Below are 27,931 nucleotides of genomic sequence, written 5' to 3'. Positions count from 1 at the left end.
TACAAGCCAGGTTCCACTATAAATATCTTGCCATCTTTCTGAGCCTTGTTTTCCTTATTTCGAAAGTGAGGATATTAGATAATGTATATGCCCCTTATAGAATTTTTTTGTGCAAATTTGGAAGAGAATGAATGAGAAGTCACTTTATTGGAAACTGGCCCTAACTTTTTGCCTGCATAGACTGACAAAAGATACAGAGTCATCTTCTCTCCTCACTCAAAGAAGAGGGCACACAACAGGTTTCATGAAAATCTGATGCAGTGATGGTTTAGGATTTGAGTTTACACTGGGAAAACTGAGTACCTCAACAGTGAATCTGGTGTGCTCCTGACAGCTTGAGTTGTTCCATGGGCAAGGGGGAGAGAAATACATACCCAAGGAAGAGGATGAATGTGAAGGAGAAGGTGTTGGGCCTCATTGTTCCTAACCCATTTTTATATTTCTCAGAATCCAAGAGTCAAAAACAAAAACAATATACTTAATCAAAAATTATTCTAACTCCTAAAATCCATTTCAACACGAAAATCATGTATGACTCAAGACAAAACAAAACACTCCATGGCTGAGTGATATTGATAATAATATAAATAACGGTAATAATACCATCCTGAGTGCTAAGTTTTGACTCTAGCTAAAGGACTTCCGTTAGTGACCACAGCGAGTTCTTTTAACAACTCAATGAGGCAATGATCACCCATTACTCCCACTTAGTAGATAAGGCAGTTGAAAATCAAATGGTTCAAAGAGTTTTCCCACATCATTTCATGCAGTAAGTAACTGTAGTGAGTCTCAAATCTAAGTCTGTAATCATATTCTGACCATCAATAGTACAGCATGTATAAATCAAAGAGTGGGTATGATGCATGTATAAGATGCTATTTTAAATCCATACAGCCATGACCTGTGCTGGGCTGTAGAGCAAAGCACAGTTTCCCAAAATGTTAGTGCTACAGTGGGTCTTACAGTCTGCTCAGTCCAAAAATGACTCACAACTTAAATGAATTTAATTGCTTGCTGTTGACGCTATATAGCCAGGGCTTAAAAATAACCACCTGTAGTCTAAGATACCTGTCAATCAGAAATCGAGTTATTGGTACCACCTGCACTACCTTATTCATTTATTATGCTCATCTTCATCTCTTCTGATTTTTTCAGGTCTGATGGTACCCGTTTCATAGATAAGAACACTGAGGCTCAAAAAATGTTAAGAGAAATCAGATAGGACTTCTCCAGGGTACATACATTAATGGGAGTCTACTATGCCACCAGTGACAAGACAATAGCACGGAATCACTTTCTCTACCCATTAATCTTTAGAGTAAAGAACATGATCGTGGCCATAGGCTAGTTGAAGGAAGTCACAAGGAAATGGATTTTGAGAGATGCTCACTTAGGAAGGGAGAATGGAGAGGAGATGGTTAACAGTTCAGGGGGAGCACTGAATAAGGTTATCAGAAATGTGCATGTCTACAATTTCAGGCCAGAGCACTTCCATCTAGATGACTGAGATAATTAAGAGGACAGAATCCTTGGCCTTGGTTATGTTTCAATTCCTCAAGATCTGTTAGTCTATCCAAACACCCATGTACTAGAATGCAGTGAAAACGAGTCTGGAGACAATGACAAAATTGACTAGATACTGTTTGTAGTCTCTCTAGTTCCACCCTCCAAACTCCCATCCCCCAACACTAGCCCCTCCTCTAAATGTTTTGTATGTTAATTAAGTATGAAATGCACTATGGTTTTGAGGAGAGTCTAATTCCAGAGAAATCAATCATTGTGATCCATACCAGGGAGAAAATCATCAGAAGTCATTTATTTCTGTCAAAGGACTGTTCACATGCATGTGTTGCACACAAATATGGAAATGACTTGGAGGCCACATGTAAACAGAAATCAGTATTTGTGGGAAAGAATTCAACTTGTGTTCATAGGTACACAGTCAGAGCTCGCTTTGATAACCTTAAGGGGAATGGTAGAGATTTTTAGTGAAAAGTTCTGTCTCACTCCATAAGGTAGCATCAATAACATACCTCCTAGTGGCAAAACAGCAACAAAAAACAACAAAGCAACACAAAGAAAAACACATGGCGAGGAAGTAGAGGGGTTTAATTTTTATTGCCACATCCACAGATGTATCATGCGCTAAGATTCTACCTTGTGTATATTTCCTCCTACTTGAGCACTGTTGTCTATGAGGTACACTCTTTATCTACAGAGGAAGGGGCTCACACAGCACCCTTGGGGCGCACATTCTCACCCAAGATTTCTGACCTACCACTAGAAAGCGTCTGGCTTCCTCATTCTCCTCTAACCCCTCCACTGATGAAGAGCCTGATGGCACTGCTTAAAAAGTTAGGCTTTGCTTGCTTTTTTGTGGCCTATCAAGTCAATGACCTGCATCCTGAAAAGTGTGTAATTAGGCCATGACATGACCAGAGGAGTTGTTACACCTTGTCTTATCACTGGCAAAAATGTCTACCCTCGTAGCTGTGGTAGCTATGGTTTGTTGGGTTTGGAATTTCCTTTAATCTCTCCCCAGCTCCTTGTTGGTCTAGTCTGTGGACTATTATAGGACTTGTTCTCTTTTTTTTTTTTTTAAATTGCTTCAATTACATTTTTATGCAATAGTGCCTAACAGTTAAGAAGCCATTATAGATTATGGACCAAAGGCAATTAGTTTTTGAAATAAAAACTCAAGTACTTTTTCTTCTAGTGTGCATCTATGTGTGATGTCTATAAATTAAAAATAAGAGAGGCTCAGGAAATACATATTTCAGCAACAGCCATATTAGATCTCATTACTAACAGTTTGACATCCATGGCACCAGATTTCAAAATCATAGTGATGCCACTAGGAAGCGCTATATGTTCCCTTTTTCCTACTTCAGAGCTATGTTAATTGTTGTCAAGTAAAATTGATAGCAATCTATAAGGTAAGCTAGGAGAAAATATAATTTCCTCAGTTATAATTTTTTTGAGAATGCCCCTATCAGAACCACTTTAAAAGAAGCACTGTCTCATATATACACACACACATATGATATTTTATGAAACAAATTAAGTTTTGTATGGCACATGTGCCTTGAAATTGTGCTGTCTCAGACAATGCATTTCTTTCTAGTTATCTTAAAGCTACCTAGAAAAATTACCTATTTTCTCTTCTACAGGGGACCATGAGTCACTGAAAAAGCAACTGAATCTGTTCAAAGTGAGCATTAAATGCAAAAGAAAAATAAAGATACATAGAAATGAGACTATATACATACATACATGTATGTTTTCAACCTGAAGTTGTAATAAAAATCTGGACACACTTCTACAGGTGCTGGGGTACAGAAGGATATAAATAAAGACCTTTTTTCCCTACATTTCTATTACAAAGTAACATAGCATCTTTTTTTTTTTAATTGCAAATCCAGAAGTGCTTGTCAGGATGAGTGAAAATAACAGGAAAGAGTAGAAAACTAAAAATTAGAACCACAGCAAAGTTCTATCAATCGAACAGTCTATAGAGGAATGATTCCTACTCACTGTCATGTTTGGATTCAACAGTCTAGACTGTCACCTCAACCTAACTTCCTCATGCCCAGGGACCCTTATCTTAATTGGGAAATGCCATGGGGTCCTTGTCTGTTCCCTTTGAATCTCCATGACCTCAGTTCTTTATTGATCTGGAAATATCACCCTTGGTATCACCCAGGTTTCCAATGCCCTCACTAGATTTTTTCCAAGAATTGGTTTGTCCAAGAAGATTGAAAACATAAATATAATAAGAATTGAGCATAGAGCTGGCAGCATTTATCCTTCCAATTAAGAACATTAAATGGAAAATTGGCTATAAAATTAAAAAAATATAAAGTTACCATTCCTATTGTCATCATCTTATACATGGGAAGCTATTTTTAGCAGTATGTGAGAAGGAAGATGGAAGATGGGATATTCCCCTAGAAGATGATATGATAACCAACCATATTACATGGCACATGTGCTTCTCCTGGCTTGGTGAATAAGCAAACAGGTCATTAAAAGGAAGTTGCCAGGTCTTGATCTGGTGCTCTAAACCAGGCACTTGCATAAGATCTTGAGATCGCTCCTTGCATACATCAAAAATAGGTACAAGGACTTACTACTGCTTTTGACCAGATATAGTCTCTCAGATTTGGTTCAGAAAAGAGCACTGTAAAAACAGTGATACGTTCTTCCTTTGTCTGGTTTGCAAGGCTAGCCTCATTAAAGGTTTTATATAATCCATGCATTAAACTTTGTGTATCTTACCACATAGCAAAACAGGTCAAATCATCAAGACCATAAAGTACATTTTTAAAAAAGCAACTTTTGTACAAGGAAGAAAAGATGTTTAAATGGTAAATGAAGTTTTCCATTTAGGATGCTCATAAGTTGGATGTGCTGACAACACCCTAATTTTTAGTATTTATCACTTTATAAGTATCAAGTGATATCATTTTAAATGCAATTATTTGTCTATTTTAACAAAAGAATTTCTGTATTAGTCTGAGTCCAGAAAATAAAAACTCCTAAAATAGATGAAGAGTAGTCCATACTAGTGGATATCAACTCAAATCCCTTTACTTTCTCACTTTCGCTCAGTGTAAGGTTCTATGTAAGAATTTATTTAGCTCTATTTAGTGTAGATTAGCTTATGATGAAATATTAGAAAAGGGCAGAGGGCTAGTGTTTTTCTTTGTTTCCCCTTCCTTCCTTCCATTCATCTTCCCTCCTTCCCTCCCTCCCTTCCTCTGTCTGTCCTTCCTTCCTTCCTTCCACTTATTCACCCAACTACCTATGTATCATCTACCTCTCTTTGTGTATATCCATCCACCCATTCATCTACTCATGTATGTATGTACATATGTGTACATCTATCTATATAATTTTAAATAGAAGTAGGCCAAACCCCAAAGACATGCCAACTTATGCCTATTGAGTTTTAGGAAATATTAATCTATTTTTCACCAAAGTAGACACTTTTATTGATAGGTTATCACTACAAGATTTAAATGATACTCACTTAGACTCAACAAGTTTAAATGAACTTGACAAGTCTTGCCTTTCTTATATTAAGATCTACCTAGATACTCTTTTGAATCCCTTGGGAGGCCATAAGGCATAAAGGAATGTGTAACAGTGGGATGATGTATCAGCACAGAGCAAGATAGTTGCTATTAATGTGATTTTATTTGGATTTCTATTAAGTTGAGATATGTAGGATTGCCAATATTCTACTATTTGTCACACAAAAAGAACAATTTCATGTATACCTTCTAACACTAACTTGACAATGAAACTTTAAGTTCTTAAAAAAAAGACAACCTCTTGCAATTGCTTTAAGTGGGTTAGGGAGAGGGTTGCAGGGGAAATGGTGGCAGCAATCTAACCAATGTACTATGTAAGCCTATCCAAAACTGTCACAAGAATCTCTCCTATATAACAAATACATCGTAATAAAAATGAGAAAAAAAGGATAAAAGAAAACAAAATCCTATAGCTTGCAGTCTCGTTCACTTCATCTAGGGACACCAATGTAGCCTGATGCTATAATCCTGTGCCAAAAGTTTCCTGGCATTAGCAGATATTTAAAGGAAACTATAAATGAATGAAGAAATGGCCCCTGGCAGCTATCAGTAGAATTACGATGCTTCAGAGTCAAACACTGTATTGTTTTCTTCTCTAGTTGGTCTGCATCTACCTAGTCTCTTTCCTAACATGGAGGGATATTTTCATGCACTGGACGTTAGGAAATGTTAGTGTTAGCAAGCAGGACAAGCATGACCAATATTTGTTTCCATCAAAGCTATGTACACATCATACATATTTCTCCACATACATGTGGCACCATTCATTGAACAGGGTATCTCTCTCCTCCCCACCTCCCAGTTGGACTGCTGAAAGATGCAACAAAGACTAAGTTGGAATACACAAAGAAACCAAGAGCCAATCAATAAAGAGGAGCCTACCCCAGGCTGAATTCAAGCAAGCCATTCACTGAACTAAATGTGATGGACTCGTGGGATCCAGAGCGCACCCCAGACACATTGGCAACATCAAGTAGCATGCAATGACCAAATGACCAGAGGCCCCACTGCCATGCTTTGATTGGCTCAAGCTCAGAAAACAAATCTCTTTGACAGTTTGGACAGTTGGCTTTCCGTCAATAAAAGTGAGATTAAAAATAAAGAATTGTGAGATCACATGCTTACCAAACACCAAGAAAAGATGTTTCACCTATCCCCATTCAATTCATCCAGGAGACTAGAAAATTACCTAGTTCAGCTAAGTCTTTTTCATTTGGGAAAAGCTTTGCCCACACCAGATGGTCTTCATTCTGGAGGTCAACATTCAGAATCCTCTCAAGGTGTTCAGAGGTCATCAGCATGTGATCATCTAACCAGGAAGATGATGGGCAGGGAGTTGCAAAGTGCCCAATAAAGACCTTGTGGGCAGTCCTGAGGTTACTGCAGTTCAATATTTTTCAAAGGTCCCTGAATCTTTAATTTGATGAGGGCTTAATTTCTGCTGATAAAAGGTAAAATTCTACCAACTGGGGACATCAAACTTCTTTCCTTTTTAAGATGTCTGAAGAGTGAGTCTCATGATTACAGGAAAAGTTTGTTGCAATTTTTCTTTTGATCAAATTGACAACCAGTGAGCATTTCCAAAAACATTCTCCAGTCCTGCTGATTTTCTTTCCTAGTATGAAGGTATTTGCATGTGTGTGTATGTGTGTGTGTGTGTGAAGAAGTTTATCTTTTTGTCTTCCTGTCTGATGTCCAGAGAAGAATACCTAAGAGTCTATGACTGCTATGTCGCTGTGATAGGGTAAAAATTAATTTACTATCCCATTTCCCTGAGATAAATTCTAGATGCTTGGCATCTTTAATAAAAATTCAAAAGCTATTCTGATAATTTCCAATTTTCCTCAAAATGTGTGTCTTCTTTGCCTCTGCTTACTAGGAATAAAACGATACTTTAATAGAGATACTTTTAAAGTTTTTAAAGTTTGCTAGATCAAACCAGAAATATCATCTTAGAGAACGTTTTCTGGTAATTCACCTATTACTGGATTTACCTCAATGAATAATTCCATATGTGACAAGTATCTTGCTTACAATAAAGTTAAGTAGGGCCAGTAATCAATTTCTACAGCAACCAAGAAGACCTAATATGCAAATGTCTCTAATGAACAGCAAGAGGCCAATTACATGGACAAGAATATAGTTAGTTGGTTTCTTCAACTGAAACTATTAGACCAAACTGGGAATTGCAGAGTTATTAAAGATTTACCAATCCAAGAATGAGGGCATTTTCAGTAGGATATGTTGCCAATGAGAAATCTTGATATTAAAGTTATAGAACTTATACCTATATTTACCTATATGCTATCTCAACGTACAGAAAATTTTAAGTGAATTTTAGATGCAAGCAAGTGGAGATGGTTAGCTTCTGAAGTAATTCTCTGAGAAGAGTAATATTAAGCATTGTTTACTTTTTCAGATGTCTAGATTGGTCTTATTGAGGAAGTCAATTTAAATTACATCTTTGTAATTAACCTTTTTTCGACTTGGGGATAGATGCACTTATACTCAAAGAAATAAATCTGTTTAAGATGCTTATAATTATACAGCAGGCTAAAGTTACTATGATTGTAATTACATACAAAGTGGGTGTTTGAGAATTTAACATCTAGAGATATTTTCATAAAAATAATTAAGGGTTTTGGCTGAACCCCATTACAGTTGATACTGCATGAATCTTCAGTGTGGAGAATTGAGCATTAAGCCTTTTCATTTGCTGAATGATCTTGAGTATTTCAAGATTGCTATCATTTTTATTAGCTTTATTGACCCTCTCTATTTTCCTAATTCAGGGTCAAAGTGTATTGTAGATAATAATTTACACGAAACATTTTGCATTTTGGCAACTAATTATTGGGTAAATAGAAAATTTATGTATTTACAAGTATGTCTTGACAATGGTTTGGATTTTTTCAAAGGCTCCCTACAGCCTGGAGAACTTATTATAGCTGCTTATAAGAAAAAATAATAATACCTGCATATAACCAGACAGCAGATCTCAGCTGTGTCTTGTCAAGGAGCCACTTATTACAAGTTTGTGTGTGGGGTTTTTCTTAGTGCAGCATTTCAGATTCAGGGATTTCTTTTTGCTTTATTATATTGCAGAAGAATTCTGTAGCTACAATGAACTCACAACTCATCTTGTGAGAAATGGAATGGAACGGCTGGAAAAGCACCCCACAGCAAACCAAGACAGGAACTCAATCACCACAGGCCAGGTGGGAGACCCATGTCTGCCGACACTTCTCATTCAAGACTCAAGTCCATTGCCTGCTTACCTGTCTGACCAAGCATGCCTCAGCCACACATGCAAATCGTTACCATTATTGTTTTACTCATGAGACATATTTTTAAATTAAAGGAGTCATTACCAAAATAAGCCCCCTCTGTGACATTTCAGCATGCAGAGCGTCTGAACATTCACATTTATGTCCTCAGAAAACAGAGCCAAGAAACTGCATTCAATATGGAAATGTACGCATTGTTTTTTTTTCAAGGCACCTGTACAAAATAGCTGTGACTTGCTGTTTTAGGAATCAACTCATCTATAAAGCCTGGGGGATCAAGCCACCCACACACATTCATTCTGACTTCTGCATTTCTCAAGCATACTTTCTGGCCCTCCCACTGTCAATCTTCATGTGGAGTGTGCACTGCAAATAAAGGTTATGTTTGTGGGACTGGACACTGGGCATGGTCACAAAGAATGAATCTCCTTAGGGAAGCCAGAAGAATTTTGCTTTCCTTTATTTTGAATTTAAAAAGGCAGTGGAAAGAATGCTTTGGGGTAGGGGAGGTAAATCTGAAGAGTTTATCATCTTCTGTTTTCCTTCTTGGGAGTTAGGTGAAACCATAGTCTTACATAGAAGACCTTGAAAAGGTCACACAGGGAGTGTACAGGGGTGTGTGTGTGTATGTACATGTGTATAAGGCATATGGTCATGGGAAAAGATTTGAAAAGATTTTAAAGAGATTTGAAAAGCAACTATACAGGGACAAAACTTGTTATTTTCATTGTGTTGTAGCAGAGAGAGTATGAGAAGTTTATAATGAACTAGACTTAAGAATCATTCCTCTCCCATGTGATCTGTGTTTACCTTTACCATGGGACCAAACTTTTGGGGGCTATCTCCCCAGAGGTCATGCACTTTCAGCAAGACTGGACAACAATCTCCTATCCCACCAACTATGATAATTTTCAGTAGTTGTCAAGCACAAGAAACAAGATTCTTACCTGTCACTGTAGGCAGCTGCAGTGGCGGGGGTAGGCTGGGCATAGCGGTATGCAGCATAACCACCCTAAAACACAAGAAGAAATTGGACTTAGAGATGAAAAGGAGCCCCACTCATGGATGCCCAGAGGTGAGACTACACCAGAACAGCAGTTACCCAAATCTACCAGTCTAAAGCTGAGGTTAATGAAAGCTTAGTACAAAACACACCGGAGACAGAATGGGTTGACTACTAATCCTGGCTGCATGTTACAGGTTAGCGATCCTAATAAGCACATCCCAAAGGAAGAACCCAGATTGCCCTTTGAAGGAAAAGTACTTAAGTGTTAATAGTGATTGTCTTGGGGTGTGGAGAATTATGGGGGATTACTTAGACAGTCTTTATACTTTGCTGAACTTTCCAGATTTTCAAAATTGATTTTGCTTTACCATTACTTATCAGATATGGACTTAAATTTCATTCAAATAATCCTTGATTAGTATCCTTATAAAAATCTAGTAAATACATTGTGTTCCTTTTATATTGATTTTAAAAATCAGATCACCCTTTGAAAGAAAGTTTATTAGTAATTAATTGCATATACAGTTATTTAACTACTAACACTTTTGGATCATTTCAGCTTTCTAAGTGTTACATAATTATAATAAACGTGAATGGTGAACACTTGTTAAAAATTCTGTTGTCTTGGCTAAAAATATACTATTTGCCACACTGGTTCAGATGAGGGATTTGGTGTGGAAAATATGATAAAGTCTTCTAATTTGTAAATAAAATCATTAAGAGAAAACTCTGAAAAGAAAAATAATTAACATTTAGCTGTAAGTATCAGTAGTTGCGATTGTTCAGTTAAGCAGAGAGATTGAGCAAATGGGCATAGTCAAAATGAAGTGTGTGCAGTGGGGCACTGATCATCAACTGGAAACAGACCAGAGACATTCAACCACTGCGGAATGACGTCAGCACAATTAACAAGCAGGATCCAAGTTCCCATCTGAAAGCAGGGACTATTCAGACTCTAATTAGATTAGACAGTCCCATGATCCTCTGAGGGAAGGATGCTCACCCTCACTGTGAAGGGGCAACTTAGGATAGAATACTGTGTCCAAGGGCTTCTAGCCAATGTCATTACATGTGGTTTTACTACAAGAAGGAGCTGAAAGAACAGGTGAGACAGGAAAGCTGCACAACGAATCTTTCAACTTATAGGCAAACTTGTCTCAATACTTTCTTTCCATCCTCTTCTAACCATGAATAACTTTCAGAGTCAATCAGAAGCAACTAGCACAGCTATTCAAAACAGCTAGTTTATCCTTAAAAAACGTTCTTTTGAATCAGCCCCAGTGAAGACACATCTAAGACATCCTGAGAGATAATCACCAATCATTTGGAGCCAACATTTTTTTTTGTGAAAGTCTTCCTTAAAAAAAAATACATGTGGAAGTTACAAAACAAAACAAAAGGTCTTAGCTCTGCACCACCTGGTGTTCCAAACGCCATGTTCTCTAATTAGGAGTGGGGAAACTCATTAAGTGTGCTGGGGAGTCACAAACGAAAGGAGTTGTCATACCAGCACTGAGCTCAAGGTGTGGAATGATGAGCTGAGGAGAAATCAGGTCACCAGATTTCTGGAGCTATTCTTTACATCTGCTTGCCTATCTTCTTGGCTTTCAAGATGCATCAGAAAGATGCAGGGGTGCAAATAGGCACATTAAGCCTAATGAGGTAGAAAGAGGTCAGAATTGGCTAGCTGGTTGCTATGAGGCAGTAGCGATAACTACTGAAAAATGCTGGGAAAAATGTGTGTGTGTTTCTTTCTTCTAGACCAACAAAAATGTACTTGCATAGGTATTCATGTCATACCTTGAAAATTGTGATTGGGTGGTTGTGAATTTGGTCCCAAAAAACATTTCCAGCAATGTTCCATTTGCAAACCCTCTTGGCTTCAACTTTGCATTTCTTCCCCAATTTCTGCAGTAGGTTCAGTCAGGGAAAGCAGGTAGCAAGTTTGTTTATTTATTTTTTGCTATAGTAATTTTTCAGGTAGAGTCTCAGGTGAATTTTTTTTTTGTCTGGGTTATGACCCTCTATTTATGCCACCTGCATAGCTATTTGTTGTGATGGGGTCTTGCTAATTTTTAGCCTGGGCTGGTACTGAACCACAATCCTCCCAATATCCACCTCTCAAGTAGTTAAGATTACAGAAGTGGGCCATGGCACCCAGTATGACAAGTTTCACAAATGAGAAAATAAATAACTAAAATGAGTCTCACTGCTTTCAGGGTTGATACTTATAGGAACATAAAATGCAGATGCATCCACCTGGGCTTCTTCCGCACAATGGATGTGGTCACCTATGCTGAATGATCTATATTCTATGTATTTGCACATTACTTGGCCATTTAAAGGAAAAAACTGTGTGTTTTTATATAAGACAACACAAGTGTCAATGCCCTAACTTTTCTCTTTGTTATTCAGGAAATTGTTTCCAAGTCTTCTTAAGTCAAGAGTTAATACCATGGTTTTCTAATGTCTTCAGAGCAAATGAAGACACTTTGACCTTGATTTTGCAGTTCAGTAGATTATGTGCTGATGGGAGAAATGTTCTGTAAGATGGCTAACATGGAAGCCAACTGTCTTAAGTATTTACTGGACCCTTGAAATGGGGATGGTGCAATTAACTGAAATTTTAATTTATTTAATTTTAGTTAATTTGATTTAAATGTAAATAGCCACGTGGAGCTCTTGGCTACAGTACTGTACAACACAAGTCTAAGTGATCCTTGAAACATGAGATAATTAAGTTGGAAAGGGATTAGGTGGCTTGATACATCCACTCTCTCTATTACACTGTCTTCCTTGCTATTTTTATTCTGTATGAAATTCATATTAGGGGAATAACAGATTTGTGTGTTAACTCAATAGATATGTGAATGCACTGTAAAATAATCAAAATTACAAATTGCTTTAATTTTCCTTTCTAACAGGTGACTCCAATCAATTTTATTGCTTCATATTTTGCAGATTGCTAAGCATTGCCACTGCTTCTACATGCTTCTGTGATAATGTCCAGAAAAGGGGATTTCTCTTCTACTTGAGGTCACCAGACCCTGTTCATGTTGAACCTCATCCTCCCAGACCTTGTGAGAAAAAGTGTGTCATTGACAATGATGGAGGTTTTTCCCTCCATCCAACCAAAGGATAAAGGAAACTACACAATATACTTCTATACTCCTTGCTCATAAAACATACTGATTTTCACATCTTGTGCAGGAAAATATATGACTTTATATAAAAATAAATTTTAAATGGCCAGTATGGATTCCCTCTGCTACCACCACAAATTAGGGACTTCTAAGAACATTCCGGTTGACATAGACTGAAATCTTTCTTTTTTAGTGACATCTCTGGAGATCAATTGGAGTGGTTACCCATTAAGGATCTTAAATGCTACTCTGGTAAGGCATTTCCAAAATTGTCCTTGGTGGCATATTAACGGTGGCACATAAAGAGAAGGCTCCATGATCAAATAGGTTTTGGATATGCTGGCTTAAACCAGATGAAATGTTTCTCTGAGGATCTTCTTAAAACAATACCGATGTACACTGTGGATCTTCAAGGAATCTCAAAGTAGTTTGGTGATGGGAAGCAAAGTTTTAACTTTGGGACTAATACTTTAGGGAAAAGATGTTGCCTTAGAAGAGACAAGAAGGGAAACCTTTCTCTGCTAGTGGGGATGTGCACATGGGTAGGACTGTAACCTGTATGGGGCCACATGCACTTCTCTTAAGCTTGAGTGCACAGGAAAGGAGAATTGGTTCCAACCACAGATAAAGGCTCTCCTCCTTTCAGAGACTAGCCAAGGGCCTGGTCTCACTTTGTGCAAAGCAGGTATATCAGTGTGGTATACATAGAACTCGTGCTTTATTTCCTATAGTAACATTTATAAGAACATTTTGCAAAATGAAAATTTTAAATATAAATCATGACTTCCTAGTTATCTGCTTTATGCATTCTGTGCCTTTTGATGTGTAACTGTTGAAGTCCAGTTTTCTTGAAATGTGACCATCAAAGTTGATCTCAGGAATTTTAACTACTTTTCACTTTCCTGGATCCAAGTACCCTTTGTCAATTCAGGGATTTTAAAAATTAAAATTAGATCAATTCTTGTGGCTTAAAAATAGGATCTTGGTAATTGTCTTAAAATACTGAATATAGACAGGAATTGCAGGGGCTAAGGAAACTCATGTGAGAAAATTCCCACTAGATATCTGTACTTTGATATTCTTCTTTACTTCAGACAAGATCTTGCATAATATCCAGGGCTGGCCTTGAACTCTCAATCCTCCTGCCTTAGCCTCCTGAGTGTTGGGATTACAGATATGTACCACTATGCCTGACTTGGATGCTCATCTTTTCATTTACTTCAAAGTTTCAATGTTAGTATAGACCAAATTTTGAGACACTTATCCAGCAAGAGATGTGTTGAGTTTGTTTTCCCCTTCCCACTAAATCCACTCTTTTGGGGATTGTTTCAGCTTCTGAAAAGTACGAAATAAATTTCTGACTGGCTACATGAAAACCAGGGAGGGTTATGTGAGATGTTAGTTGGGCTAAGCCTCAATGCTGCATGTATAAAAGGTTTTTTATTTAAACATTTCATTGGACTCCAAAGAATCAGTTAAAAAAAAAAACCAAGGTAATTAATTCAATGAAACCCTCTGATTCTTTTTGCTGAATTTTTATCAATTGACTCCAGATCCATTTTCAAGCCAAGAAATTATTAATTGACTCCAAATACATTTTTAAGCCAAGCTAGACATCCGATTCAATGAACTCATTGACCTAAACAAATTCATAGCTAGAGCTATCTAATGTCAGTCATGGAGTCTGCCTTGATACTGGGAAGGAGCTCTCTCATTGCCACCATGACATAGCAGAAGAGGTGAACATCTCTAATCTAGAATTCACATTAAAACTGGAAAATTCAGTCAAGTCTTTCTTCCTCCTGTGTTAGAGGATTTCCCTCTCAAGAATCATATTGTTAGTAAGGATTTCACAGCAAACCCACAATTATAGTGATGAGTTGTTCCATCAGTCGGGAATTCATACCTGTAGTAATTTATTGCCATACACAGGCTCTTGATACACTACTCTATAAGGAAACAGAAATGTAATGTTTTCAATGCAAAAATGAAATAAATAAAAGAAAAGGCATAAGTTAGACAAATTCCAGAGCAATTCATTTACAAGTTTGCTTCTCTTAGTTCACCAATGCTTGAGCGTGACCCACAAATCCCAAGGGGGAACCAGGCATCATCCAACACTTGGAGTTATAAATCTCTTTCTTGAGATAACGAAGGTGGAGATAGGAATCACCGAACTATTTGTATTTGGAATATAACCTGTGTTTCTTTTTAAAGAAGGAAAAAGGATAATCTCATGGCTTTTTAGCTTTCAAAGCACAGCTCAATAGTTCAAGTTCATCTATCTATCATCTATCTATCTATCGTTTATCTATCATCTATCTTCTATTTTTTGAGTCAGGATCTCACTGTATAGTCCAGATAAGCCTGGAACTCACTATGTAGCCCAGGCTAACTTTAAACTTGAGATCTGCCTGTCTTAACCTCCCTACTCCTGGGATTATAGGTGTGCACCACCACGCCCAACTCAAGAAAACTATTGCAAGTATCTCTTTGTCTCATGGTTGGAATTCTTTGGCATATCTGAGGATTTAATTCTGATGCTAATTATTTAGCATCAGTAGCAACCAGATTTGCATCAGCACCTTCACATCTTGAGTTGAACAAACAACACAGCAAAATTGCATTTCACAAATGCGATTCACATAGAAGCTTCCAAAGCAAATTTTAATATAGTTGTTTAGAAAACCTGTGTGTGTTTAAAAGAGCTACTGTTAATACATGTACCATTCACCTGCGATCAGTTCATTTAGATCCAACACTGACAAGGGCTCAATGGTACCCTTGCACAGACCAGAAACCAAGGGTTGGGGAGGAGAGTCACTCATGGGTGAACTTTCCTGCCAGTGGTTTGAGTCTAAAGAGAAATTCACTGGTTCCATGGCAGACATCAAGGTGTTTGGTCATAGGGATTTGGGGACTTGTTTCATAAATATGTGTACACATATAACTTTTTCTTATATAATCTAGTTTTCCTTTCCAGCTAATTATATTTGACTTTTTTTTTCTTTTAAAATCCAACCTTATGGAACCATGAGTCTTAAAGTCCTTGTTTTTTTTCTCTCTCTCTCTCCAGGAGTTCTCCTTGCTTATCTGAATGGCTCAGGTATAGACATTAGTCCCATGCCCTCCATATTGTTACATCTCACCCTTATCCTCTCCATTCTCTCATGGCATTTCTCAAATTTAGTGACAACATTAATCTGTTGTTCAATGTTTGGATGTCAAACTCTGGCCAGTTCATCTGGGCTCTACCCTTAGTATTAGTGAAAATCTCTGGCCAAATTATTTCACCCCTTTTCTGCAAAAAGCATTTCCTCTTCTAAAAAAAAATGGAGGTAATGAGATTTGCCTCTGTCTGAGATGTGGTGAGGAGGAGATGAGGTGATACAGGTTAAGTGGTGGGCATGTTGTCTCTCTCATAGATGCGCCTTCCTTCCTTCCTCCCTCTGTTCTTCCCCTCCTCCCTCATCTCCTTCTCTCCTTCCTTTTTTGTTTTTGGAGACAGGGTCTCATAATGTACCCAAAGCTGTCCTGAAACTCAAGATCATCCTGCCTCTTGAATCCTGGGATTATAGGTATTTGCCACCACTCCTGGTTGATGCTTCTTTTCTTGATAGATTGCTGTCTCCCTGTAGTCTAACAATGACCTCCCAGTTGGCCCACATGTACAGCGGGTCTCAGGAATAAAGACTTGGAGTCTATAGTTGAGGAATTCCTACTTTCCAGCTTCACAGATACCCAAAGCTCCTGGCACTTCTTACTCCTGAGCTCAAACATGGGTGAAATGAGGATACCTATTTAAGATAAATGGATGGCAAAATGACACAAATGCTAATATAATTGTGCTTAGCCATAGTATCAATTAGAAACTTGTTATAACAGAGCTTAGGAGTAGTGTCTCATGGAGACACACTCGCTAGGCAGACACATAATTTTTTCCCCTCTTGGGAAGTTGAGGCAATCCTTAATGAAGAGCAACACGACATTTATATTGTATATATTCTCTCTCTCCTACCCTTCTTCCCTTCATCCTATTGTTCGGATCATCACTACCTTACCCCAGTTCCTACCAATAATTAATCAATTTTTATACCTCTGTTATACTTTCCTTCCCTCCCTCTTTTCATTTTTCAATAGTTACTTTTGATCTGTTCCTGAGAAGGGTCAACCAACACTTATTTTTTATACACAGTCAATTTCTGGCCTCATGAAATCTACTTCCCACCTAAACAGAGCAGGTGGCTTTTTAGGTCTAGGAAATGTTTGTTCTCCAATGTTTGTTCACTTTGTATCACTTCTGCTATTTCTTTATTCCTTAACATGGCATACTTTTTAAAATTAAAGTGAGTTTTTATTTAAAGTTGTGCCATTAAGAAATGATAGTTATATTGTAGATTTATTATGCTAGTTATAAAAATTTATGCTTTTAAACGAAAGTGTGGTGTGTGATGGCTTTAGGTAGAAGGAACCCAGGCAATGTTCTCACCAACCCTCCTTTCTGACTCAAAGATTTGACCTTATCTCTGAGAAGTAGCCACCCACACTAGGCACATACCTGAGCATCCCTGCTGTGCTCAGAGGTGGTGTTTTCCTGCAGGCATCAGCTCCTGAATTAGGATAGATGCTTTTTCTTTGCCCTGGTTTTTACCTTATCTTCTGGCTCACAGCATCTCATGACAAGTCTACCCCCTCTGGAAATTTCAGGGCATCTATGGTCATATTCCCTGTCCCTTCTCTGAAAAGTTTAAATAGGGGATCATTCTAGATAGGAGGCCATGGCTTGCTGGTTGCAGGGATCCTGCAGGTTTTTTAAGTCCTATGTGCTCCAGCAGACTAACAAATGCCCAGGGCTGAAAGATGGGGTGGTGGTGGTGTAGAAAGATGATAGAGAACAAAGGCAAAGGGAGGGAAAGAGCAGCCATTTTCCAGTGTGTGCTGCTGTGGTTGAGTTGCTCTGATCTACTGCAGGGTGGAAAAGGATTTGAGCAGGAAGAATGTCAGTTGCCCCCACTGCCTCATTCAGAAGAAACCAACTATGCCCAATAACATGAAAAAGAAATAAGAGGTTTAAACCCATAACGGGTGACTAACCCGTTAGATGGGCTAACCCATCTCCTGGAATCTCTCATCATTTCCCCAAACCTACTGATTGTGTACTATGTTTAATGAGATTGTAGGAGTAAGCCAGAAACTTTTTTTAAATAAAATAGATGCTCACAGGATTGTCTAGGAATCTCTTTAACATCCATTCCTTTAAAAATTGGAGCACTGGGGCACATGTCCACTCACAGGACATACTAGTATCTCAATGGTTATAGAAGCAATAGTGGCTTAAATGCATGCAGTCCAGATTATATTTGTAGCTAGGATGAATCTTGCTTCATAAATTCTAGAGTGTGGGAAATAGTCATACAATTTCTTTCATTTAAATGAACCTAAGGCCACCTATGAGCCCTTGTTTTGCTGCCAAGGAGGATCATCTAGTGGTCTAGTTCACTACTGTCCTCCACACACAGATGCCTTAGCAGCAATGTGTCAAAGCTGTCACCTTACCCAGAGCAAAACTTTCAGGAAGGTCTGCAAGGTCCCAGCGACCACCTTGGAAACAGGACAGAAACTTGTGCTGGACCAGCAAAATTATAAATTAATATTGCAACAAGATTTTTCTGACATCTCATTGCATATTTGAAATTGCCCTTGAAAAGTACTATTGTTTTTATAAACAGTGGGAAACTGATATAAAATATTTGGGCTGGTGGGGATGACTTGAAAATTAAGAGAGAAATAGTTTTCAAAACCTAGATACCAGGCAGGGAAGAACTAGAAGAAATGCTATCCTTTCTTATAAGTGGGCTTACCCCAAATCTGAAGAATCTGTGGGAAACATAGCTCTTAAAAACACTCAGAGCATAAAGGGATGTTTCTGTGATCCTCCTCCCTGGGCTGAACTTCTCTCTCTACCTAAGAGTAGATGCTGGCACATTCCCCAGTCCTAAGCTCATCTTTGTCCTCTAATTGTGGATTCTACCTGTGTGGATTTTCTGCTGTCACCTCCTGGATAAGTCAATGCAGACATACTCCCAGCCAAGTCCTCCTACTAGTCCATTCCTTTCCCTTTTTTTGGTGGAATCCCCAGAGCCCCAACTTCAGGCAGATTCTACTTCCCATTATACAACTATCTATGAGGCTAGAAAAAGAAACCAATTTGAAATATGCGCAAGAAAGTACAAATTCATGATTCAATATATTATTGCAACCTTCCATATGAAGAAACTGAGGCACAGAAAAGCAGACATTCAATGAATTATAACTAAATTGTAAGTTCTTTTTATTTTAACTTGGTTCAGAGATAGCTACACTTTTTTGAAACTTGGGCAAGTGTTGATGGAAGTAGGTTTCTTTCCAGTGGATATATTTTTTAATTTCTCCATCCAATGTCTACACCCTTCCATTTTCCAAATTAAAAAATATAATAAATAATAATAAATTAATAAAGCCCTTGATTCAATTAGGCCAACTATTGCCTCAGCTCCTTAATTTGTATGTTTTATCCCAGGCTATCTGGAGGCTGTGTGGACTGGTGTCTGGGATCATCATACAGCTGAGGACAGGGACAAGCTCCAATCTGCTTGGCAAGTTTTTCTTTTAAATGATATGAGTATTTCCCACACTCTAGAATCTACAGAGCAAGATGCAGCCTAGCTAGCGATATATTATAATCTAGAATGTGTGCATTTAAGCCATACCTTCTACTGTTTTTCTATTTTTTTTTAATGGCATGAACTGAAACTCTGTAAAAAGAATACATGAGAAAAAACAACTTAAGTTATACAAAAAGTAAATTGATTGCTCCTGGAGTAAATAAAGAACATGTAGTTCACTCATTTTATTATAGCAAAAGTCAAAAGAAAAATACCACTAACCCACAGATAATGGTAAATACACTGGATGCAATAACAATAGGACTAAAATAAACTAAGTCCATCATTAATGGAGATTAATATGACATTTCAAAATCGTAATGATTTGAAATTCAAAAAGAATAAAATTAAATAACCAGTGTCTTTCTCATTCTCTGGTAAATGGCATCAATTTGATCAGAAATATGGTTTTGTTTGTCTTTGTTATCTAGTGTATAAAACAACAAATATGATTCCACTGACTTATTTAGGCCACTAGCAATAAAAAAAACTCTGTGATTTAGAAAATACCCTCATCCTGTCCACTTATTTTAAACTGCGTTTGTTCTATGTCCTTCTCATACCATTGGGATGCTTATATCATGATGTGTGAGAATAATTACATCAAGGTAGCTAAGTTTAATTATGGCCCCAGAGTCAGAAACATTCTGTTCTTTCCTAAAGAGAAATTTAATAAAATGGTATAAATTAGCAAACTTTTTATTTTTTGCAGTGCTGAGAACTGAACCTAGGGCCTTGCACATGTGAGGCAAATGCTCTACCACTGCACTATACCTCAGATTAGCAAACAATTCTAAATCAAGTAACTGGAGACATGAAGAGAATAAAAGGGTAAAGAAAATAAGGGCTTAATGCTCCAGTTCACACACATTTTGGTAAGAGAATTAGAAGATGTTTCTTGCTAAAAATCATTCACCTTGAGAGAGAGAGAGAGAATCTTCCTAGGGCTGTTGTGATAAATAAGCAATTGTATTCATAAGGAAAGCATCAAAAATGTCAGCCATGAAAATACCCTTTGCCTTCTGCAGTTGGTAACTACAGCTGTTATCCTAAAATGGCACTGAAAACACGTAGACCATATTGAGAACTTTAGAGACCATTTCTTTGGAGGAGGGGTGCTTAATTTGGCAGGAGATAAAAGTCCCCCCTTTATGTGGGTGCAACTGCACTTATTCAGAAGTTGACCAAGTAGTTAATTCCACTCAAAGAGCAAGCAATGTCTCTCGTGAGCTCAGGAGCAACAGTTCTTCCGCCTGGAGAGACTGGCGGCTGGATTCCTTCCTACTGACCCAGAAGAGGAAATGTGGCTGAAAAATTGCAGCAAACTTGTAAAAAGAATGACTCCAGTAAGAAACAAGGACGGCATGCACGTTAATGAATACTTACATAAATGTCTGCACCATAAAATCCGTCCTGGTAAACAACACTGCAAGGGTGCACACACAAAGAAAAACATCCATATTAGTGCATTTCCCCATGCAGACACACCAACCCCCGCACAGGCCAGGTTAGTCTGGTCACAAGATCCGAAACACAGGAACCGAGGAGTTTCACACTGATTAAGGAGGTTGGAGATAAGAGCGGTCCATCAAACCAGGCGAATGAGGCTCGGGTCTGGGGTGGGCCCAGAATTGGAACATTTTGTTGGATACCAAAATTCCCACTCTTGGGAAAAAGGTGCAGAAATGCACAACTTTGAAATGCAAAGAGGACTGAGGTGTATTTTCAGATGCCTAGACAGACACCAGCTTCTTTAAAGATCAGAATTTGCAGTCAAACCACAGAGCTCCCCGCATAGCACAAAACAAAACGTCTGCTTAAAAACAAGATTGCAGGGGGGTGGGGGGGGGCAGGAGAGACAGGGATGTAGCATTTTCAATTTGAGTTAGAGCTGAATAGCCTTAGGGGGACTTGGCAACCCAAAAGGTGTCAAAAGTTTTCCTCTGTATTCTTTCATGCTGTAGGATTACATTTGGTAGTTCTGCCAATCTTTAACGGTAAATGTAGGAGAATCTCTCTAATTCTGTGAGTGCGTGTGTGTGTGTGTGTGTGTGGTGTGTAAGCATGTGATATTTGCATGTGCACAAATGTGTATGCTTCACACATGTGTGCAAGTGTGTTCTGTGTGTTCACACATACACACATATAGGAATGCACTTATATATTATATACTTGTTTATATCATGCCCTTGTGTATAAATGTGTGTGTATGAATGTGTGCATGCTCATAGGTACATGTGTTTGTATGTGTGTATGTGCATGTATATTCAAATAAGTAATATTCAAATAAGCAAAACTTTACCAACCTCGACACAGCCTTCTGACCATTGCCCCCCGTCATCCCAGAAAGAAGGAATTTCAAAGGTGCAGGGGAGTGATTCTGGAGTTTTCCAATTTTACTTGGAATACCTGGAATATTCATAGCTTATAGCCATGTGACCACTGAAAACTGACTTAAATTTACTAAGATCAAGAAGGGCTTAATGAGGACTGTATGAACACTCTACATCTCACAAACTTTTGTGAGAATTCCCAGATATCTTGATCAGTATAAAAATGTATTTCTAAATGCATGTTTTTCAAAGGATGGTAGTTGTTATTAGTAACCTTCCCTAAGATTGTCTTGTGAAATTTCTAGATGATTTATGATTTTGGAAAAGGACCAATAAGCCCTATTGCCGAACAAAGTCAGGTGCTAATAGAAGCATGACTTTGATATCAAAGGATTTCAACAGCAGAATAGACTCACAAGTAAGCCAAGCATTATAAGCCAAGGGCAGGCAGTTTACAACACACACACACACACACTCACTCACAGCAGTAACACTGCTTTGCTGGAGAACACAAGTGTGCTTCTCAGAGCTTTTCAGAGTTGATTGACTAAACCTCAAGTACCATTATCCTTAAAGTGTGGAGGGGATTTCCCACACTAAGGAGGTTGGTAGGAGTAGCTTTCAACTGTAGTTCCTTTTTGATCCAGGAGGGCTATAGTTCACAAGAGCCCTTGTCAAGCAGCGTAAGAACCTAATCTGAGAAGCAGAGGTGTACTTCATCCTGAGCCGTGCTTTGAATTCTGTTTGAATGCTTGCAATATAAAAAGATAGTGTCTGTTGGGGGCAGAAGGCAGGGTCAGCCTCTACCAACAGGACTTGGAACAGATCTAATGAAACAGAAGTGAGCAACAAATACTTAGTTTGAGCCCCAACCCCAGAACTTATCATTTAGCCACATAGAGACAACTCCTGTCTCATCCTTTCATGCTGCCATGCTTCTGTGCATGCTATCTCTGTACTGCAAATGCTTTTTCTCCCAGTATCCTTGTCCAAAAGCAGGTAGATCTCCATTCAAGGACCAAGGTAGGTGGGAAACATATGGGTGTTTGGGTCAAGTTTCAGTCTCCCCAGTCAATTTGCTTGGGACAAATCACTAAGACAACTGAGCTTCATATACTCGCATGTAGAATGGGGAGAGAGGTAAGTACCCACCTGAAGGTACACAAGTGTACATGTGTATGGGACTTGGTGAGATAATGCTTGCAAAATAACAGGCAATATACTTAATGTTGCAGTTCTGAGTGTCGCTGTCTTTGACCCAATGTCTACCTGACAGTATGAACATCAGTTTCTCAGACTCTTATCCCAAATTAAAAGTATTTGCAAATATGCCTCATTTGCCCTTTAAGAGTCATCCATTGTGTTCACCAACATTTTACCTCACTAATGCCTGGCACCTCACTTTGCACCTAGAAGAAGTACAGTAAATGTTGAGTGAATGGTTCCCACATTTTAAAAGGGGATGTTGGCTTGGCATTTGGGGTTGGCAGAAGGTAACAGGGAGTCATTTCTTTATCAAATCCAGGAAAGATATAATGAGGGAGGAGACTACTCTTAGGTTTGTGTCTGGTTTGGTTGCTCAGCAACAATGGCTATAGTCAACTGAAGACAGGAAGAGGATTAAGATTCAAAACCTCAACCCTGAATTAGACCAGTGCAAGAGATGAGACAGGTGTGAACAAATATTAATAGCTATAAAAATTTAATATATAAATAAGGGGGAGATGCCTTTTTTAAATGTTTACAGAATAGGACCTGGTCTGTCTCTGTATAAGTCTCGGGGGCTCTTCCAGTGAGCACAGTGTGAACCAGAGGTGGAATCACATGACATGGCTGAAGTGTGTTCTCACTGGAAACTGGTCCTTTCTTTCACCAGAACAAGTTTTTGTCCACTGTGGCCAGATGCCTGTCTCCATATCAAGCCTGTTTCTATGAACAAATCCCAGAAAAGACAAAATGACATACTGGCATTTGCCTTCAGGAAGTCTCTGTTCAGTAGGGTAACCTAGTTGCCATGGTTTGTCTTCCACTGTGGGTCATAGGAAATTGGGCCTCTTATGCCCCAAATTTATGAGACATTGAACCAAAAAGAAACTGTGACTTCTTCATTTTGAAAACCTCAGACTAACTGAATACAAGCACTATCTCTGTACAATTGAAAAGTAAACTCTACCCCAGCCACTATGCCAGGGCACAGTGAAATCCCTTTCCTCTCCTCACCAATTTTGCCCCTCTTGGAGTTCATAGGGAATGGAGCCCATAGCCATAAGCCATGCACATAAAGGTACAGTGGCAGCTGTGAGCTTTGCAGCAGCAGGGAGAAACAGGTGCCCTGAATGAGTAATGGAAGGAGACAGGCCCAGTGATAGAGAAGAGGAAGGATGAGCAAGTGATGCAGAAATCTCAAAGTCAGAGCTGGGAGGAGAGGAAGGAAGAGCAGGCTGGATGAGAGGAACAGCTGGTGCAAGGCCCAATGGCTGGAAGGTGTCTGGCTCCTTGGAAAGCCTGGAAGAAGGGTATTATTTCTAGCTTTATGGTCTTCAAAAGTGCACCAGGATGTAGGAAGTCAAGAATTCTAGCTGGTCTTATAAGCCCCAATGTGAAAGGCTTGCTTGTTTTCACCAAGTACAATGTGAGCATGTTTTGGACAGAAATGAGAGTGAGGATGAGTGATCTACCTTTATGATATTTCCAGGAAACCAGGAGCCTGTCTGGTTACCCACAGTAAAATGGACCCACTAAATAGACGGCCAGTTTTACTGCAATGCTGTGTGCTTTCTCCCTAAGTTAGAAATCACAGCAAGAGCCATTACTATGACTACTAATATTTTCAGGGCAATTGTTATGGGACAGTCCCTTTCCAAGCATGCTGTGTTTCTAGCCCATCAAGTCCTCATAGTGTCCCCAGGCCATGGAGAATGCTCTCCCATCTCTCTAGACCAGAAGAAATGGGAACAAATAGAGTCGTCTTGGGATTCTAGCCCATGGTGTCTGGTTCCATAGCTCAAACTCTTTGGGAGGAGGGGGATTTTATTTATCTATTCAGGCGGTACTAGGGTTTGAACTCAGAGCTCTGTACTTGTTAGACAAGCATGTTACCATTTGAGCCACATCTCCAACCCACACAGATCAAACTCTTAACTACATGGTAGGCAGTGGTGGTTGAACTTGAACATGAATCAGAGTCACCTGGAGGACTTACTTAACCACAGATGACGAGGTTTCATGCCCAGCCCAGAGGTTCTCATTCAACAGCTCTGGGTGGGGAGGGTGATTAAGTATTTGCATTTGTAGCAAGTAGCAGGTGATGTTGATGTTGCTGGTTCAAAAACTTAGAGAGTCATTTCTTTGTGGAACATAAGCCCACAAGTGTGATTTTATTTTACATTGGAGATAAAAGTGAAGGTCAGCCTCCTAGGACCTATTCTAGAGGAGTTGCTGGGTATGGAAAGGTTCTTACATGTCCCATGATAGTTTCCAAGAATGGATACAATACCTTTTTAAAGCCTCATCATTTTAGACGCACTTAATATATCAGTTAAGTAAGGAAGTCCTTGTTTAGGATGCAGATATAGATAGGTAAAGCCAGCTCAGTCATAAGAAAAGGGAGTTGCTATCGTGCATTGAACAGGTGCAGTCCCATTTTAATGTGGAGATGGTCTGCCCAGCCATGCAAAGGTAATTGTATTGCTTGTCAATCATGTTGGGACTGCAATATGCTTTTGCAAGAACATAATGCAAACACGCATCTCATTTTCTTAGGGAAATAATAGCAGTAGTTAAATATTTGGATGAATACAAGCAGGAAATGATTGCGCAATGACAAATAAGTTTACTTAAAAAAAAAAAAAGGAAAAAAAAAAGAACAAATGAAGGCAGAGGATGCCCCAAACTATGCAATCTGTTTGTGTAATATAATATTCACCAACCAGAAATATATTTGTGTAGAAAGGCTATTTAAAACTTCTGTACCCTACTGCCCCTTCCAACTGGAAAATAAATTAAACTTTTGAATGTGTTCAAATATAGCTGTTTTAAATGGATATCAGGGAGATTCATAAGCTCACTGGTATTCATATATAATTGTGTATGTGTGTGTTTGCACATGGGCATTTTCCTAGGGAAAATATGCATTTTTAACCAGGTTATTAGAGGCATTTGTGGAAGTTCCCCTTTCCTACTAAAAAAAACCTTTGAAAATCATTGACTGAAGGTCACTCAAATAAGAGAATCTTGAGTTATATTTTAAAGCTGACTAAGAAATCATACTAAAAATATCACTTCCCTCCCCCAATAAAAAAGCTAGAGAAAAATTTGGAAAGTATTCTGAGACTGGGTAATGATGATCTTAGTTCCAGGTCAAGGGTTTGATATTTAAAACATAAAGTCAGAATGTGTGGGTGATTTATATGCAGAAAGACGTACAAACACAGTGTAGAGTCTGTGTCTAATCTGGAAACATTCCTGGAGGATTTAGATGTGGGATTCAGTTTTGCACTGTCCAACTTTAAGAAGTTTTCTCCTGGATACTATCACAGATTTCTTACACGCAGAGTGCCATCCAGTCTCTTCAAAATACTTCTCAAGGTAACTCTGTGTAGTTGTATGAGGAAGTTTCATAATTAATTCCCAGAGAAAGCGTGGAATATCTTACTCAAGGATACCCAAAGAATAAAAACCAAAACCTTAGAGTTAGTGCTAGAAGCTTAGGCTTAGAATAAAAATAACATACATTTTCTATGATGCTCCAATGGACACCTTATTGTATCCCCATGCAACATGCATGGTACATTGAAGGCACTTGATAAGTTTTTAATAATTACATGATTAAAAGCAGGAACTTGGTAAGGCCAGCCTAATGGGGTTCCTCTGGGAGAGGGGTGGGGCTTAATTGCTGTCTTCTTCTATTGAATGCCACACTGAGTTTAGTGGGTGGGTCTCCAATGCTTTGACCTGGCATCTGGATCTACAGACCATCAGCTGTCAAACTCTTCTGAGAGGCAACTGCCTAATGAGTGAATCATGAGAGAACAGACTGGACATTGTGGCTTTCTGATGAAAATAGAGTCCAGAATCAAAGGCAAAAAGAAATATGGAAAATCTCCTCCATTTGACTCTCTGAGACTGCTCACTATTTGAAAAATTGAAATCTTATTTACAATCTATGTAATCTATGAAGTGCGTCTGTCCACAATCATCTCTGTGGGGCAGTGGGTGAGTGTGAACTTCAGGTGTCTCTCAGTAAAGAGGTAAACAATATATAAAGGGAGAAACACAAGATCTGCCTGTGTACTCAACACAAGCAAAAGAGGGCACTGAGAAAGGGAAGAGCATGGGCTGCTAATAAAAAGTCAATAATTACATCAACCTCAACAAGACTAGCTACAGTTCACTAAGCACATGTCCAGGACAGACCTCGCTAAGTTGTAACTCTACCTGGCTCTTCTTATTTCATCCTCTGTCAGCCTTGTAGGAGAAGGTGCATTCACTTTCCTATTAAGGAAACTGTGTCTGTAGAAGGGAAGTAAGCTACCTAGGCCCTTCACTTACATCTGTCTAAGGACTGCAAAACTCTTGCAGACACTACGTTGTAATTCATCACCAAGTCTCATTCAGTTAATGTTTGTAATCAGAGAGTTGCTGGCTGCGATCATACTTGTTCCTCTGGTCCCTCCATGCCCCTGAAGCAACGCCCACATATTGATGTCCCCAGAGGCTTCCTTTTAGGTATGGAAGAGAAAATAGAACACACCCTTTTCATAACCTGTGCTCTTTACAAACTGGGAGTGCAGGAACCAGATGCAGATAGTGGCATCCTTAGTGACTCTTCTGTTGTGTCTCTTTCAATGGTAGATAACTCCAAGAAGGTTCCACAAAAGCAGTCATGGCAATTCTGCAGGATCTATATAGTTTTAATTTTCCAAGGGGAGAAAAATATGGGAGCCACATAGGAACCTAGGACCAGTTCTAACTTCTTTGGTTATAATTTTAATACCAGCATAGGTTCACATTGGATATTTCATGAAGGTTGGGAGTTAACTGTATCTTCAATTAGTGATGATAAGAAAAGTTAATACCTCCTTAACAAAATACAGTTTGCTAGGTGATGTCTCAGAAAAGATGAAGACCCCTGGATATAGGAGAGAATCACAGAACAAGATCTTATCTTGGCAATTCAGGAAAGGATTGCACTTAAACATGTGTTCTATTTCTTCTTTTCTGGGAAGACTTATTTAAACACCCATACTGGACTTAGGACTGTACTTTGGAGCTCATACCCTACCTTATCACCCATCATGTTAATTGACATTCTTAGCTTGCATGTTGGCCCTGCCCCAAAAGAAAGGAATTGCTCCAAAGGT

General features: G+C 38.7%; 1 protein-coding gene across 31 annotated transcripts in view; it reads right to left on the bottom strand.

Annotated features, from left to right (window-relative positions):
* Window positions 1–27,931, bottom strand: part of Rbfox1 (RNA binding fox-1 homolog 1) — a 1,956,039-nt gene that overhangs the window by 22,987 nt on the left and 1,905,121 nt on the right. For 21 of the 31 annotated variants that reach the window (XM_074060397.1, XM_074060412.1, XM_074060401.1 and 18 more), the window contains 2 exons: window positions 20,623–20,662; window positions 9,331–9,395 (listed from right to left, as the gene is read on the bottom strand). In XM_074060397.1, coding sequence (XP_073916498.1) covers window positions 9,331–9,395; window positions 20,623–20,662 — 105 coding nt within the window. Of the gene's footprint in view, window positions 1–9,330; window positions 9,396–14,438; window positions 14,482–20,622; window positions 20,663–27,931 lie in introns of all 31 variants that reach the window. The other 10 variants (XM_074060407.1, XM_074060396.1, XM_074060399.1 and 7 more) reach the window with 1 other exon arrangement.

Source organism: Castor canadensis, chromosome 17 (assembly GCF_047511655.1).
Source record: "Castor canadensis chromosome 17, mCasCan1.hap1v2, whole genome shotgun sequence".
NCBI lineage: Eukaryota > Metazoa > Chordata > Mammalia > Rodentia > Castoridae > Castor > Castor canadensis.
Note: the sequence above shows the minus strand (reverse complement) of the source record. Positions and strands in the feature narration are given on the sequence as shown.